The 17,252-nt window shown below is 43.6% G+C and overlaps 2 protein-coding genes across 8 annotated transcripts in view; one reads left to right on the plus strand and one right to left on the minus strand.

Moving 5' to 3' along the window:
• The first annotated feature begins 753 nt into the window (after positions 1 to 753).
• LOC120809028 (insulin gene enhancer protein ISL-2A) lies at positions 754 to 5,295 on the plus strand. 4 transcript variants are annotated; one of them, XM_040162530.2, is made up of 6 exons: positions 754 to 1,149; positions 1,582 to 1,771; positions 2,130 to 2,389; positions 2,808 to 3,094; positions 3,869 to 4,036; positions 4,501 to 5,295. In XM_040162530.2, the coding sequence occupies exons 1-6, from the start codon at positions 1,092 to 1,094 to the stop codon at positions 4,615 to 4,617; spliced, it is 1,080 nt and encodes a 359-aa protein (XP_040018464.1). In that variant the 5' UTR covers positions 754 to 1,091; the 3' UTR covers positions 4,618 to 5,295. The 4 variants fall into 4 exon arrangements, with proteins under 4 accessions (XP_040018464.1, XP_040018463.2, XP_040018462.2 ...); XM_040162529.2 differs by having other exon boundaries at positions 899 to 1,149; positions 1,587 to 1,771; positions 2,175 to 2,389; XM_040162528.2 differs by having other exon boundaries at positions 904 to 1,149; positions 1,587 to 1,771.
• Positions 5,296 to 6,695: 1,400 nt separating this feature from the next.
• Positions 6,696 to 17,252, minus strand: part of scaper (S-phase cyclin A-associated protein in the ER) — a 54,434-nt gene continuing 43,877 nt past the window's right edge. For all 4 annotated transcript variants that reach the window (XM_040162547.2, XM_040162545.2, XM_078082821.1 and 1 more), the window contains 5 exons: positions 15,620 to 15,854; positions 14,201 to 14,350; positions 8,375 to 8,566; positions 7,705 to 7,753; positions 6,696 to 7,441 (listed from right to left, as the gene is read on the minus strand). In XM_040162547.2, the coding sequence (XP_040018481.2) occupies positions 7,344 to 7,441; positions 7,705 to 7,753; positions 8,375 to 8,566; positions 14,201 to 14,350; positions 15,620 to 15,854 (724 nt within the window). In that variant the 3' untranslated portion in view covers positions 6,696 to 7,343. The remainder of the gene's footprint in view (positions 7,442 to 7,704; positions 7,754 to 8,374; positions 8,567 to 14,200; positions 14,351 to 15,619; positions 15,855 to 17,252) is intronic.

Below are 17,252 nucleotides of genomic sequence, written 5' to 3' on the forward strand. Positions count from 1 at the left end.
ATTTTTTCAATTGCTTTAATAGCAGGCATTAAAAACGTTGTGTTTTCAGGCTGTGACTTCTCACTGCTTCCCTGTCTTTTTATTATATTGAAGTTGAACAGCTAGTATAGCTATTAAGTGTGTGTGATGGTAGAGGAACTGATCTGGCTCCTGCTCCTTTACATTTACAGTCTTTCATTATTGTGGCCAGGGCTCTCCATTAAAAAAAGAAAAGAAAATATTTCCAGTTCTCAAATAGTGTGGAGTTTATTGACCGCTGGGGGGATCTGTGTGAGATATTTTATCCAGTAGAGGGCTCTCTACAGTAGCCGAGACTGTTGGTTATTCAATTTAAACAGCATTAAGTTAAATTCATAAAAAATCGTATTAAAACAAAATACTTACTAAATTGTTTTAGACAAACCAATCAGTCTGTAATAACAACCATTGTTCACCAATGTCACCAATAAGAGTTATTATTATTATAGCAGAAATAATAGTATAGTATAATTTTCATACTTCATGACTTCATTTTATGTAACAAAATCATGAACGGCAATACCAAACATTGTACATGTTCAACTCTGCATTTTGCTTGGAATCCAACAATATATTATTGTTTACAAAAAAGAAACAAAAACACATAATACCCCGTAATAAGACTATTGACACGGCTAAGCTTATGCTAAACAATATAAGCCCATAGGTAAATATTATTATATGGGATACCAAAATAAATAACAACGGCAAAACTGACTCAGAATAGCTTCCCAATCACTCTACATGTTAACAGAGAAATGGCTTTCATATACGGAAATAGAGACAGCAGCGCTGTGGAACAAAAAAAAAACAATTAAGAAAAAAAAAATCCCAGAGCCAATCCAAAGTAAAAAAAAAAAAAAAAAAGAAGCAGGGGTCCAAGAGATTTGCATGGCTCCCTCTCCCCCGGACCAACAGAGGTCCAGGTCTGCAGACGTCACTGGTCGAGGATCTTTGTTTTCTCTCCCTCTCGGTGGAGGAATACAAGTTTATCATCGAGCCAGGGACGGGACGGTCTCCTCTAGCGCTCCTCTCCTTCCATCTATCGGCTTGCACCGGGCTACTCCTCCTGCATGGTGGATATCCTGCTCAATTCTTCTTTCTTGGATGATATGGGGGATCATTCCAAAAGTGAGTTCTTTCTCTCTTTGCTACTTTTTTTTGTCATTCCGGGGTTTGTTGAGAGGTTTTCATTTCCTTTTATGTACTCGGTGTGTAGCCTCTAGCAATTGGTGATTCATTGCTCGATTCGTTTTTTTTAATCCCTACAATACCTACGGTGTGATCAACTGTCCCACGAAGAGTTCACTACTATATAAATATTCTAATATCCCTTTTGAATGTGTTGCATCTGTGATGCGATTGTCGTGGGTTTCCTTTTTTTTAATCTCCCGTAGCCTCTTTCTAACAGGTTTGTAATATTCTTGGAAGAACCCATTATGTTTGTTGTAAGATGTTCTCTCCTCGAGGTGGAGGGGCGAATGGGGGGGTTTAACGGGGATGTCATGGGGGATTAAAAGACCGCGCGCAGTGTTGCATTAATGCATTCCACTCCTCACGCAGAGAAGTCGGGATTCGCGATGTGTGTGGGCTGTGGAAGTCAGATACACGACCAGTACATCCTGAGAGTCTCCCCGGACCTGGAATGGCACGCAGCCTGCCTCAAGTGTGCAGAGTGCAGCCAGTACCTGGACGAGACCTGCACTTGCTTCGTCCGAGACGGAAAGACGTATTGTAAAAGAGATTACGCAAGGTAGAGTGCAAGAGTTTTCAGGATTGTTTTTTTTTTGTTTACTCTCCTTAATTTGGGTTTGGGTTGGTAATAAGAAAACGTGTTGAAAACGGGCTCCTGAGCTGAGATAAATAGCGTTCTCATAAAAACAATTTCCACTTGAAAGACAAATGCGCACGGTGTGAATGAGAGTGCGCAGAAGTGTGCGGCATGAACTACAGACCTTGAATGAGATTCGCACTGAAGGCATTCGCGCTATAACTTTGTAGCGTTTCTGTTTGATTGAAACAAGAAATGAGATCAACGTCAGATTCGTTCAGCCCGCAACATTATACGAGGTACCGCATGAGACCAACGTAGTCTCCGTGCTCCTTTTCAGGTTGTTTGGCATCAAATGTGCAAAGTGTAACATGGGCTTCTGCAGCAGCGACCTGGTGATGAGAGCTCGGGACAATGTGTATCACGTGGAGTGTTTTCGGTGCTCGGTGTGCAGTCGCCACCTCCTACCGGGGGACGAGTTCTCTCTGCGGGACGACGAGCTGCTGTGTCGGGCCGATCACGGCTCGCTGGCGGAGCGGGCCTCTGCAGGGAGCCCGCTCAGCCCGGGGAACATCCACAGCAGACAGCTGCACATCTCAGGTACGGTACACCAAGTGAGCTGTTATTAGGATTAGTTTGATTGTAAGGAGAATTATTAGCAGTGATATTGAGTTAATCTTGACTTTCAAAAGTATTTTCCTTTTTTTAATATCTCCTAGGCAAATTCTAAACAATCGACTGAATAATAACAATAGTGTGTGTGCGTGTATAAGCTTAAAAAATATATATTAAATATCATTTTTGAAAATGTATTGTTTAGTCTGGAGTTTTATATGGCGTCAACGACTTACAGACCCCCACTATTTTTTGTGGGTACAATTGAATGTTTTTCAATTTCATACAGACGGATTTAGGCCTTTTAAGTCCAAGCTATTTGTCGCTTTCATTTCTCAGGCATCAACATTTTTTTCCTTATTTATTTTTAAGATTCTAATTCAACCCCCCCCTTTTTTTCCAGAACCAGTTTCTGTCCGACATCCTCCTCATCACCGCAGCCACGTCCACAAGCAGTCCGAGAAGACCACTCGGATCCGGACGGTGCTGAACGAGAAGCAGCTCCACACCCTGCGGACCTGCTACAACGCCAACCCGCGACCGGACGCCCTGATGAAGGAGCAGCTGGTGGAGATGACCGGCCTGAGCCCGAGGGTGATCCGCGTCTGGTTCCAGAACAAGCGCTGCAAAGACAAGAAGAGGTCCATCCTGATGAAGCAGCTCCAAACACAGCAACACAGCGAGAAAACCGTGGGTGATGTTGTCTTTTATATTTTCAGGGTACAGCTAAAAAAAAAGATAAGGATGCATTATTATATATACTTTCTGAATTCGCCACACCTTATTAGTTTTTATCTTACTCAATATATTGCCCCCTAAAACTAAATTGTCCTCTAATTAAAAATAAATAAATCAACTGTCTGTATGAACGATAATGAGATAATGTTCATGTGCAACGTTATTATCTTCATACGATAAAAAAAAATAAGTTGTTAAATGTAAATACTGCCGGATAGAAAACACTGATACATAAACATATTTTATACTGACTATTGAGAATGAAACACGGAGAAAATAATACTATTTGGTCACATCTCACGAGAAACAATATCCTGGTTTTGATTTATTATCATTTTAAATATGCAGGTGGTATATTTTCATGTATCAGACGATCATTGTCAATTTAGTAAGAATGTTGAGCTGAAATCTTTTAAGAATTGAATATTAATTGCATGTTTCACAACAGACCACCTTAAACCAAATGTATCATTTTATTTTTTGCAACATTTAGATTAGATTTCGACCAGGCTCATTAGAAGCGAATGTGCATTCTTACAGAGAAGTCAAAAATGATCATGAAAATAACAATTTTCTTGCACGTTTTCTGGTTGTTGCTCAAAAATGGCTTTTGGTTCCTTTTGATTGATAAACAAAAATATATTATTTACATCGTTATGGCTCACCAGCAGAATGTATTGCGTGGTCAATATCTGGGTGGAACTAACTGCTTCGGTGCTCTTGTAGAATCTGCAGGGACTGACAGGCACACCTCTGGTGGCAGGTAGTCCAATCCGGCACGACAACACCGTGCAGGGGAATCCTGTGGAGGTCCAAACCTACCAGCCACCGTGGAAGACTCTCAGCGACTTCGCCCTGCAGAGCGACCTGGACCAGCCCGCTTTCCAACAGCTGGTACGATGGCAGTCGGGATATTACATTTAAAATAGCTCGTTCAAAATGATACAAAGGGGAATATAAGGCTTTGTTACAATTATATCATAGCAAAGAATAATTCAGATATAATTCGCTTTAAAAGAGGCGCAGCTTGGGTGCGTAAACAATTATTTAATGTTTACGCCTTTGATTTCCCAGTTATTAAAATGCGAACTTGCGCACAAATGTGTATCAACTTTTTGTAGACTCCACGTGGGTCGCTTGCTGACGAGGTCTCGCGGGATTCACGAGCCTTGACAAGTCGATTTGTATTGGCATTTTTAAAAAATGGGCCTGATACTTTCGAAAAAGAACTAAAAAAAAATGTACCCACGTCGCTGCTCATGAGGACATTCACACGTTCACCAAAGAGTAAATCGGTAAAGAAAACGAGAAAAGATGCCCTCTAAAGCCTCTTAAACCCCTTTTGTTCCGTGCTGCAGGTGTCTTTCTCCGAGTCGGGCTCCCTGGGCAACTCCTCGGCCAGTGACGTGACCTCACTCTCGTCCCAGCTACCGGACACACCGAACAGCATGGTGCCGAGTCCCGTCGACACGTGAAGGCTCCTCGAGGTCGGCCTGTAACCCACCCCCCCCCCACACCCACCCATGCGCGCACCCGCGCCCGCTGCAGGGGACGCGCACAGACCTCAGTGACATTTAATCAGAGAAAAACGAATTAAAGGACCAGGGCGGATTATACTCGAGGAGATACATCCAGGTTACACACTGGAGGATGGGAGGTCTGACTATTCCCTTCAGTTTAGCCATTTTAGCTCACCGTCTTGCGCAAGGATACTTCGGCCGGATCCCCAGCTGGTGATGGACATCATGGGTTTTTGAGACCTTCTACCATGATGCCAATGCTTGGACGGGCCGAAACATGCTGAATGTGTAACGGGATTTAAACACATTGTGCTGAAATGGACTTCTGAAGGTCACAATGTTTATGAGGAACCAAATTGTCTAGATATGCATGATTTGTTTCAATATTGACAATATTGACTTGTAAATGAATGAAACAGGAGCGATGTGCATTGTTCGCGTTTTCTCCAGGAAATAAGTTATTATTATTATTTATTATGACGACAGACATAGCCAATCTTATCAATAAATCCATAAAATTGAACTGATTATTGCATGCAATATTCCATTTGTTCTGTAAATCATAAGATATTTTCTTATCATTATAGTTTGCGAAATAAATCAGTTTTGAGGGGAATTAAAAATCGAGTCTTGAAGTGGTGGAGCTCCGCTGTTTTATATATAAAAGTTGCATTTTAATCTAGACTAAATATCAAGCTATACCGTGCCTATATGCCTAAAGTTCATATAATAAATGAATACATATATACGTTTGGGGGATTATAAAATGAATATTGAGGTATTTTGTCAAGTTCCGTTCTGTCTGCGAGCCTTAGCAAACTAAAGCCTCAGGTAAAGGCCCTGCTTATATTTTGACCTGCTCAGTTTCTGAGCCAAGTGAATCAGTGACTGATGGCCCCTGGGTCAAAGGTCGTTTAAGCCATGGGCTGAGGTCTCTTCGGTTCGGGCCCTCACGTGATTATAGCTTTCTTTTGGAAAAGCCCGTAAGTCTGTCTGCAGCAGATTTCGCATAAAATCCTCGCGCCAGACCGATAAAAACGATCAAATTGGTGTTATTTAGACAAATGTCACAGCGGCTGGCCAACGCGAGGCCCACGGTTACAAGTCTAGACACGGGACAGCCAGCGTCGGCCGCTTATCTGCATCTGGCATCACCTGCAAAGGATACACTGAATGGACCCAAAACAAAACGCGCGGCCGGCGCAGCGCTGCCGGGACTCTCAGCGCGCCGACGCATCCTGGCGTGTCTGGAGTTTATTTTCATTCCTGCAGGAATCCTGGACGGCAAATAGCCGCTGGACAAGAGAGCACGCAGGTCAAGCCGGGACTGACACACTACACCTCCGCAATTTGTTGGGGAGGATCGCCTTCTATCAGTGAAGGAAGTGCAGACGCGTCCTCACGACGTGGTGGTGCGAGTCAATGTAAGAACTTTAAGCTGCAAGTGGAAGTGATGATTGGAACTGTTGATTTTGAAAAGGTAGAATATATTTAGAGTTAATATATTAAGCAGCTCCCAAATTTTCAACATCAACTAACTTTAGTAACTTCATTCTAAAAGGATTAAAGCCGGACAATTGGTGAAACGAGCCGTTTCACTCTGTGGAAAATACGAAGGACAGTTTAGTGATTATGAGTTTTTATTTTAATTCCCATCAAATCCTTCAAATCTGTTTCTAAATATTGCCTGAACAAGCTGGTTGATTGTCTGCCTGGGGCCAGATTAATGGTGTAATGAAGCATTTGGAATACAAAAAACTTAATCTTTATTTGACTAAAAGCTATTAATAGCTTTAGTATAATGCACAGACGATGGCTTCCTCTTATAAAAAATATTTAGTTTATCCAGAGTGTCCGTTTATGGGGACATCAAGGGCATTAAAGCAGATTTAACAACAGCTCATATTCACATTTCTTTGAGATTTAGTAATTTAATTTGTTATATTTGCATTTGTCCAAAGACTAAATAAGGGAATCTTCATTATTCAAGTTCATGAGAGTAACTGACAGAAAATGCACCAAGAGTCACCACCAAGTGTTCATCTTTGTTATATTTCAGTCACGATATCAATTTAACAGTTTACACTGATTAAAAGTGAATTACAACAATGGACAGGCATATTTATTATATTTAACATGAAGGTAAATAACTCAATAAATTATATTAATATTTACGTCTGCCTCCTAATAGAGATAAAGAAAAGAAAAAGATGTGAACTTGAAAATATAATCCTCAGCTGACCATCAAGGCTGGTATTCTAAGAAATAACATTCTGGCCATTCAGAAGTAGCCAAAGGCAATATATTAAACACAAACAGTTTTTATGAGACACGTGGCAAATAATAAATTACAGTATAAGTAAATGTTTTAGTTCTAGATGGTGACTGCTATGAAATGGATCTTTTTTCCATCTTAAACAAACATAAGGCCTGTATAAACATTAAATGGAATAGTTTGTTTTCTGAATGCAATGGACAAACAACATATTTTGTGCAAATAATCACAAACATCACACTGATTTCAAAGAAATGAAAACGGATAAACCAACACATGATAAAGCTTCACAATCTTTACAACTGAACATCCAAAGAAAACTTTGGCTCATGTGCAGACTCCAAATTAGGAAAAATTCACACAAATTCACACCGTGCTTATCCATCCTGAAGACGGTGTAACTCCCTCACTCTTCCGGCTTTTTGAGAAAAAACTGCAGCGCTGAGTCCCACTGATCTCTTGGAAAGCGGTTAGACAACTTGTGGTAATCCAGCAGCTGGGAAACTGTAGATAGACAGAAAAAAACCAACTTCATTGCAATGAGGGAACAATAGAAACCCTTTAAAACCCATTAACAATCAACCACTGTTAGACGTAATGTCAATGACAATTAGTAACAATGAAAACAATGTAACTCATTAGAAATATTCAATTTGATCTTGGAACAATTAGGTTTGGACATTAGGCGCTGCCCATTTAAGACAATAGAAATATGAAAATCATACAATCAATCCAATTACTTGTTATGCATTTGATGAATAACTTACCGCTGTGCTTTATCTTGTTGTCCGAATCTCTCTCATTTGCAGCAGAGTCCTATGGAAACGAACACAAGCATAACAGTGTACTGCAGGCACTAATGTTGTACAATTTAATTGGTCCTATCGACGAATAATTAAATCATCATACGGGATCAAACTCACTCCGAGGAATGTTCCTGAGGTTAACTCAACAATGAGGGCAGCGGGGCAGGACGCCATGCATTATTGCTTTGTTTGAAAGAAATGACAATAGCTGGTCTCCCTTTGAATGGCAGTTAATCGGTGTCTAAACAGTGGTGGTGCAGAGTGGTGAGGGGCGGGTTGTCAGAGGAAGACGAAGGAGACAGGCTGTTTACTGGGAGTTGAACCAGTGGCAGGTAAATCCACCGTGAGGGAAGCCATTTATCTTGGTAAAAGCCGCCCTGTTACAGATTCACAAGAGCCAAGATGAGCAACTGTTCATCAGCTGAGCCCCGAGACTGTTCCCTCCCCCCGTTTTCATTTCATCCACAGGCATGTGGAAAAATGCCCAGCCAGAGAGGATGTTTTGGATCATTAGCGTGTTCTTGATCGTGTCATCTTATCGGCTCGGGTATTTCAAAACGCTGGACTGTTCACTTACTGGGTGCAGACCGGTGGTCTATTCCTGTACGGGACGCGGCGTCCATGTAGTTACCTGAATGAATGTGGCCAGCAGGACGCAGCTCATCTCCTGCTGCAGGATGGCCTTGTTTTGGGAGTTGTTGTAGCAGGCCGAGATCAGGGAGGGGAAGAGCACTCTGATGAGGCACGGTTGGCTGAAGTACTGGAAGGGCAGCTGACACAGTTTCTGCAGCACGCTGGGCTGGCGGCCAGACTGCACTATCACCTGGAACACACATGCGGCAAGGCCAGTCAGTCACTGAGCCGGTCAGGCGGCCAGTCAGTGACACTGGCGGTCGTAAATCACCGCACTGTCCCTCCCACATGTAAATCTGCCACTAAAACAACACACAGGCAGCCATTAGGAGGAGACCTGGGGGCCACAGCCTCCCACCGCGCAATTATGGGCTATAAAACACCAGAATGGGATGTTTTGTTCTTCCTTTGTACCAACAGCACCGGCAGAAATGCTGTTCCATGAGAGGGAGATGTCATGTCATTATCGGCGGTTAAAACTTCACTTTCGAGTTCTGTGTTCAAGCTCTCCGAGCAACAGCGGAGCAAAGGATCAGAGAAAAAAGCTTGATGCAGCCCCGTCAGAGGGGAGCTCAGGTTGAGAGGGCATTCAAAGTGCAAAAGAGGGAACGGAGGGGTGGGGCGGCGGGTGAAAGGCAAACCTCCGCCGACAGCGTGGCCACCCCCCACTTTGAGAAATGAGCAATACCATTAATGGTATTTTCACCCTGCCGACGTCCTGCTCCTCATCACGGCCTGTCAATCTCACACACGCCATCACATCCGGGCCACCAGCATTAAAAGCCAATCCCTCCCAGCCTTATTTGATTAGAAAGGGGACTGCTGCAGATGAGGGGGTCCCGGCCTAATGCTCTGGCCACCTCCCCAGAGCCTGAGAAGACCATGAGCACCTCTCGGAGAGCCAGGGGGTCAGCATGCTAAATCCTGGCTGGAGAAAGAAAAAAAGAGAGAGAGGAGGCGGCACTACTTTACAGTTACAGACTGCGAGACTTGTGGGGGGGGGGGGGGGGGGGGGTCAATGCCAATAGAAACCAGAAGGGCAAGGTGAGGTCCCCGAGTCACGGTGACATAAATTCACAAGATTTACAAGATTTTAAAAATACGCTCTCTAATACTCTTCCATTGGCTTCTCCTTTGATAATGCACTCCAAGTTTCAACAGCAGGATAAACAAGGCGATAACTCATCGCTTTTATCAGTCCGAGGTGAAGCTTCTCAGAGCTGCCCTCTACAGCGGCGTTCAAAGGGACACAAAACAGTGCCACTTCCTATCATCCTTTGTTTAAAGGATCCATATGGGTAGGTCAAACAATATGAACTTTAACGCAAATACAAATGCTTGCGGAGAGCACCGAATTTGTCAACGTGGAATATGAGTGTAGATTTTCGAAGCGAAGGGAGCGCGATTCCTTCTCGGTGTGTGTTTCACACTGCTGTGGTGAATTAAATTATAGTCTGGAGTACATTATTAAGATGTAAACCGCGCCGCGAAGATGTGTGCGCAACAGAGAATAAAATCCCCGGTTTCACTGACTCATTAAGTGTTTTTCACAAAGGAATGTGGGACAAATTCAGCCACTCACGGGGGGAGTAAGAACAGAAAGACAAACTATCTGTTCTCAAACGTGGAACGCTTTTCCCCCCCTCCTCCACTTCATGGAGTTCTAGCATTTTCCTTCAAATCCTACATCACGGCATTTATCTGGTCTGTTGCAACATGGACAAACTGGCACTGGGGAGGGATCGATGCAGCTGAATGAATCAGGAAGCTAAAGAATATATTCATCTGGGGGTCTTAATGCAGAATATTTATGGTTTAGGTATCATAATTTAACACCAAAGCAAGTGTTGGATATTTGAGCCGGGGGGCTCGGAGAAGATCCCACCCACAAATCACCCGGCGATCTCATAATCCTCCGCTACACGCAGTTCCATCTTCAGCTGCCTAAACAAATTGTCCACCCCTCAAGTGCCCGCCGACGCAGAGAGACATAAAACAAACCTGGTGGCAGGAAGAGTATTGATGTTGCAGAAACTCCAGTCTCCTGCCAACTTTCCACGCCTCACCCAGGTGAAGGGCAACACCAGGGCCCGAGAAAGCTTTCCAGCTGGAGATTATGCCCCTGCGAGCTCAGCTGAAGTATCTGCAGCTTAAGGCCTGACATCATAAAACTAACAGCGAGCATCTGAACCTGCGCGTCTGGCTCGTGTAGTAAAAACTCAAGGGCCTTGGCTGTTCTTTCTTAAGTTCAGAGACCTGGCGTTTTCTTCTCAAACAGTGCAGAGTTTTATGACACCTCCGTTACATAACTTCCCCACTGTCCACAATGACAACAAAGAGTGTGTAAAGTTAACGTTCTGAAACGCAAACAAAACTCTCGGGGGACAACCCAGTGTCGAAGACAAAAAAAACAAAGCTAAAGCAGATGTAAGAACTGGGGGGGGGGCAAAGCGTGGAGCAAAGCACAATATCAAGTAGCATAATGAAGCTGCAGCACCGCCGGGCGAAGCAAATGTATGAACCTCATTCATTCCTAATCCCTCGCAGACGCAACAGTCTTGGAACGTGTAGACGAATCTCCATTCACAGCAAAGCGTCTCGTCAGCTCGAATACCTCAGAAAGAGCCGGCGTCAGAGCGGGGTGGAGGTGGGGAGTACAGGGGGGGGCGTATAATCCGACGGTAAACCCGCAAAACAAACCAGATCCATCAGGGTGGAACCGCCCCCGCTGATAAGACGAGCGGCACAGCGTGCGCCACAAAATGTGGACAGCCCAGTGACTCGCCGGGGGGGGCCCCTTTACAACGTTTCCAATGGCCGACTGAGAAGCGCACAGGACGCTGCGTAAATCACCGTTGGACAATCAGATGCTGGCGAGCCAGACATTGACATAGAACCTCCAACTTGACTTTTAAGGCAATTGTCGGTTGTTTTAAAATCCCATAAAAAAAAATAAAAAAAACCTGCCGTTTACACAATGAAGCTTAATAACTCTTTATTTATCTCTATGAGCCGACGCTGTCATTCCACCCCAGATCTCCAGCGCAGATAACACTTCCCCAAAACTAACCTGATGACAGTGTTACAGACAAATGGAAACTCCTCTCTGAAAAGGTCTGCAGGGATAAAAATGTCCTCAGCTTCACTTAAAGTCCGTTGGACCTGCGCTCACCCTTGAAGCGGAGTGTAAATCATCTACCGGGTTAACAATCAGGGCCCCTCCTGCCAGTCAGCAGGGAGCGCGTCTGTCTGTGTTACCCAGCCTTTGTTTACTCCGCTGGGTGACACACAGTGTGCATTCCCTGGTGCTGGCTCCCTACGGTCTGCACGAGCTGCACTTACCCCGCAGGCAGCGAGGGCTTGGCTGTAATGGGACGGCTGAAGGGAGCGTTTCAACATCGGGTAAACAGGAATTACAGGCCCGGCGCTCGGCCCGGGGGCCTTCGGGGCAGAGGGAACGCCCTCGTAGAGAAGGGGAAGGGGAGCAACGACCCCACGGATGAGGCTGAGCTCTGAAGATGCGCGTGGGATGTGAAGTGTAAAAGCTCTGGTGACGGTTTATGAAAAACAAGCACAGAGGAGTCAGGTGACCTCAGGAGATGGTCCAAGGAACACGACTCGTTATGATTACATTTCTGAAAGGTCGCTACCTAAAATGAGACCCACGTCTACAGGCAAGTGTGTGTGTTTCTGTGTGTTGCTCCCTCTGCTTGCGTGTCTATGGCAGATTTTCCATGCGCTGAAAAGAAATGAGAGGTTTTCTTATGATTTCCACACACACTCACATTGCTCGTGTCTTTCTAAAGGAGCGAGCGGGAATCAGGTGGGTTAACATGTCAACAGTTTGCAATTAAAACCTCGTCAGCTCGAACGCTCAACAGATCATCACCAAGCAGGATTCACAAATGAATCACTGTATTCGTAGAGGAGATTACCGGCTCACATCTCTTCAGGCGAAAAAGGAAGTATTGTTACTTGTCAGTTGCAAAATAGGTGTAATTTGTTCCGTTTGATCTTCTTTTTTTTTTTTCTTCAAAAAGGATCTCTAGGGACACACCCGAGAGACAGAGAGACATATGGCTACACGGCTCGCTCGCCCCCACAAGCAGTGACACACAGGCCTATACATATGTTACTCTGCCGATGGCTTTTCGTGTGACAAGGTGAATTATTCATGCCCCCGGAGCAGAGGGAATACATCACTACTTATACTGCTGCTTCAAAGCTCTGCTTTTTATGAGCAGCCTTATTTCTAGATATTTATATATTTGTGTGTATAAACAAAAGCTGGCGTGCCGACAGTGAATCAGCAGTCTCACCAATGCACGGGCCTCGGCTCGGGCTGCTTTTGTGTTCTGCCAATGCTTACATTAGCCTGAGAAAAGCTCAAGCTGCTCTAAATATTCCCCTTAACGCCATCCATCTTGGTGCGGAACTGAGTGGACGCATTCCAGGAACTGGACCACTGGCAAAGATCAACTCTGTGTGGACCTTCTGTGGGATCTCGTTTCCTGACAAAATGTACCACAACATGATATTTCTTTTAAACTAAATCCTTTACTCGTAAGCGAGTGAAAGGATTTTTGTTTTGTTGTTGCTTTTTCACAAAACGTTCTTAACGGCAGCATCAAGGTTGTAGATTTTGCGTCACATTAGCAACATGTTTTTTTTTTTTCACCAAACACAGTCAGGCGTGACCGCCCTGTTAACGTCGCCCTGCGCGTTCAAAGGAGAATCATCTGTCACCCGCTTAATTTAATCTTATCGTGCTCATTCAATTATTCAATATAATATGCAAATTACTTTCTAAAATGACCAACAGATGCTAATTCTATAAATCAGAATAATTCAATTGCATAAGACTGGAGGAAGAGCCTTTAATTACAAGGACAAATCTGGTAAAAGAGAATCAGTGATCAGCCTATAAATAGTTCTTATCGGGGCTGACTGCTGCCGTTCGGCATGATATATTTTATATATACATATATATCAGTGATATCAGTGGTTTGAGACGGAGGCTGTGGCGGCTGCCTGTGTGGGTCAGGATTTAACATAATCAAAGCCCAGCCAACTGTAGCATGGCTAATCAGGGGCCCGGTAGACGGGCCATGCATGACAGCCAATTACACAGCAGCCAGGCCTGCTCCATCATATCCTGCTGACTTCCACAGAGCCACTAAGTAGTTGTAGCACCGGGGGCCAGCACGCCGCTCTGCTTTACCAGGAAGCAGCAACGGTCACTATGTGGTACAATGGGCGGCACACGGACCAAAAGCAAGAAGGGTGCCAAGTCATGCATCTTTGAACAGGTGCTCTTTTCCTGACAAATGATACATGAAGTGAGCAGCGGTGATATGATAGAACCAGGCTCTTCCTCACTCAGATGTCAAGTGACATAAGGAAATGTAACTCGGTCTGAAACCATTAAACATTTTAAAACAATTAGCACAAAATGCACAGATTGCAATTCGATTAAATTATTGTGTAAATTATTTCTGAAAAATTAAGCAGATGGATGCTTTACTTGAACAAAAAATATGATAATAAAAGATAACAAAGAACTAATACATTTCTGAATTCCATTTCAATTATGCTCTATGCTTCCTTATGTATAATTGACTGAGTATTTTAGGGGTTAGGAGTGTTGATTGGACAAAACAGGCAATTTCTATCAATTTAAGTTATGTGGGACTATCAAAATTAACAATCAACAACAGGGATTAAACAATAACCAAAAATGAGGAGATTTCTTTCTTCTTCTTTTTTTATCTGACCAAATGTTCATTCATTTCTATGCAGTCAGCAGGTGTTCAAGCCGGTTTACCTGGTTGTCCGTGTGGTTGACAGTAAAGTATCCCACACAGATGATGACTTCGTGCAGAAGATCTTCAGAGGAATGCTGGGTACAGTACCAGAGCAGCGAGCTGACGATGTGTCTGAAAGCTAGAGACAGGCCTTCGGCTCCTAGAACAGACTGACGGGTCGGAGACATGTTAGCGCGTTTCACACTGAATTAAGCATACGTCCTCGCCCACTGTGAGTACAAAGAGCTCAACACCATGAAAATACAAAGTATTGAATGACAATATATTTAGCTGGGAACATGGTGTAAAAGTATAAGCAACTCAAGTGGAGTCCCAGCATAAAAACAGCCCAATCCCGCTGAAAAATAGGAGCAGCTCTGAGACAGTATTTAAAAAACACGTCAGTGTGACGGAGCACTATAACACAGCATTGTAACATCCATGAATGCAAGCCATGATAACTTTATGTATTAAAGAAAATATCCACCCCAATGTTTAATTTCTGAAAAGAAAAACGGAAAACATTGCTCAGATGTGAACCATTTTTTTGTCTCCCTGTTATTCACACTCCCTGAACCAATTTCAAATTCCTTTCTAAACAAATTATTGGGAGCATTAACGGCCTAAATTCAGATCATCCATCCCCGGCAACACTTATTAGCCGGTGCTATGCAGGTAATGTGAAACACAAGGTGATTACAACCCCGAAGCATTATTTAAAATGTTCATAAAACTGCGGCAGGGAAATGCTTTCATTTCCAGCTGTTTTGAGTTGCCCGAGTGTGGTGGGTCAGGGAAAGGAAGCCGCTTCAAAGTAATTACCACAAGACATTAAAATAATTAACAGCATTCTCGCTTGGCTCTCGTGGCTTTCCGTCTATGTGGTGCCTTGGAACAGTGAAGCTGTCGCCCCCTCCTCTTCAGGGTGGGTAATGTACGGCCCCGCGTACAATGATAATCACTCGAGCTCCATCCTAACTGCTGACCCACCGGGCTCAATTCAACCCCGGCCACCGACCCGGGGTCAGAGGGCAGCCGTGTTTATGTCCACAGGTCAGCTTTGTCTGTAGGAGAGGGACTCCTCTTCCACTGGCTCTTAACAAATTAACTAGCATCAGTTATTTTTTTATTAAATCCAGGGAAGATTATTTAAATATTTGTTTTTATATTTTACCCATTCAAACAGCTCTTTCTAGTATATAGTTAAAAAAAACATACAAAAGGTACTAGCTATTCCTTAAAGAAACATGTACCGTGAATGTTCATCAGTAAAATATATATTGTATAATAATGTATCTACAATACATAAAAATGCTCAAAGAAAAGTCAGTCACTGTAAAGGAAACAAATATATCTTTGAGCTTCTGGAGAAATCTGCTTGATGTTTTTACGGATTTTTACATTTGTGGAAGAGAAAGCCGTATAATTCTGAATGGTACCTGAAAGGCTGATAGGTTCAGCTGGGCAAAACTGTTGAGGAAGCTGATGCCTTGCAAAGCCACCTGGATGACCCCGGGGCTGTACGGTTCCTGACTCTGGGAAGAAGACTCTGGCGAGAAGCTGTGCAGCAGGATACAATACAGAGTGTGCACCACTCCCACCAGGTCTGTGGACTGCAGCAGGGCCGTCAATCCAGTCGGGTCCTGGCGTTTATTGTCAAATATACTGGGAGTCCTGGAGAGGAGGAGTGGGTGTGGTCAGCAAAACCAAAAATAAATGCTACGTGTTCATAAATAAAGGAATAAATAGCCACGGATATCATACGAGATAACCATTTGTTACATTTAGATCATTATTTGTGCATTCATGCAGCTTGTGTTGTGACCTCGGCGGCCTCTAGATTTACTCACCAGACAAGGGCTTAGACGACCTTCCCTTTAGATAAGAGATACTACCCTGTTGGTGCGGCTACATTACCTGACATAGCTCACTGCAGTGAGTGTGAGCACAGACTTTAACACAGGAATGCATATTGACATTTATCAAAGCTGCTCCTTGGGTCCGTCTTAGGCACCCCATGTACTTCTGTTTAGTTATAGAATAATAGTTTTTCAGTCTTTGCGAAGAGCTTTCAATCCGTTTCCCCCTTTTTTTAAACTTAACTTGTAAAATTCCCAGCCAGACAGTTTGGGTGCCGCTGAGTGGGACGGTTAAGATTGTCTCTTCCGCTCCCTCTCAGGCTACAGTAAACATAGTAATGCCATGACGTGAAGCTCATGGCAGCTACTTGAATCTGGCGGATGTACAGAGCCGCCTGACAAGGCGCTGAGTGCTGCAGCACATTTAATCAAGGCTGTCCTGAGAGGACTCAAGGCGATTTGTTTGTTTAGTTACGACAACATGCTACCTTGTTGGATAAGGGATTGGTAAAATTATGCTTTCATTGAACCTTAAATAATAACGGGAGGAATAATTCTGCTTGGAAAGAGGAGGTACGTTATAAATAGTTGCCGTAAGGGCCTCAGTTAAGTTACCGCGTTTTAAAGATTTATCATTCAACGAGCTTCAAAAGACATCTAGTGAAATAACCATTGCAAAATTTGAACAACTTGAAATACGTGTAAAAGTATAATCTAATCATATCAGCACTAGCGGCGTGAAGTACACCACACATTCAAATTCACAGCCTAATTTTGACCAAAAAAAAAAAAATCATTGCAGGTTTTTTTAAGTGAGAGAAATGGAAGCAACACGGCTATTAATTATTTACAGTAGCAACGCAGATGACTCAAGTGCAAACATTCAGCTAGTACACACTGACAATCGAAGACAACCAAGAGAGGAACTTTGGATACCAGCTATGATTTGCAGCCATGTAGAAAAGAGGGTGCGTGACCTCTGGATGGAACCTACAGCGCATGCTGATACTTGATGTTAGCCAACAGGCTCTGCGTGAAATATGCTGTGAGGCAAGAACACAGCCTCCTAATGCCATTATAATCCCCTGACACAGCAACTGGCATGGCCAAAATATTCTTCAAGCCCATTGAGCGTCCTTATATACTTGGGAGAGGTTTGGCAGAGCGGAGCTCGCTGGCTGCTGTATTGATCACAACCTTAGTCTCATTAAAC

The sequence above is a fragment of the Gasterosteus aculeatus genome, chromosome X (genome assembly GCF_964276395.1).
Source record: "Gasterosteus aculeatus chromosome X, fGasAcu3.hap1.1, whole genome shotgun sequence".
Taxonomy (NCBI): domain Eukaryota; kingdom Metazoa; phylum Chordata; class Actinopteri; order Perciformes; family Gasterosteidae; genus Gasterosteus; species Gasterosteus aculeatus.

Coding starts and splice junctions, on each gene's coding strand:
- LOC120809028 (XM_040162528.2), top strand. CDS start 910: ATGGCTCCCTCTCCCCCGGACCAACAGAGGTCCAGGTCTGCAGACGTC. Junction 1,772..2,129: donor TGTAAAAGAGATTACGCAAG/GTAGAGTGCAAG, acceptor GCTCCTTTTCAG/GTTGTTTGGCATCAAATGTG. Junction 3,095..3,868: donor AGCAACACAGCGAGAAAACC/GTGGGTGATGTT, acceptor GTGCTCTTGTAG/AATCTGCAGGGACTGACAGG.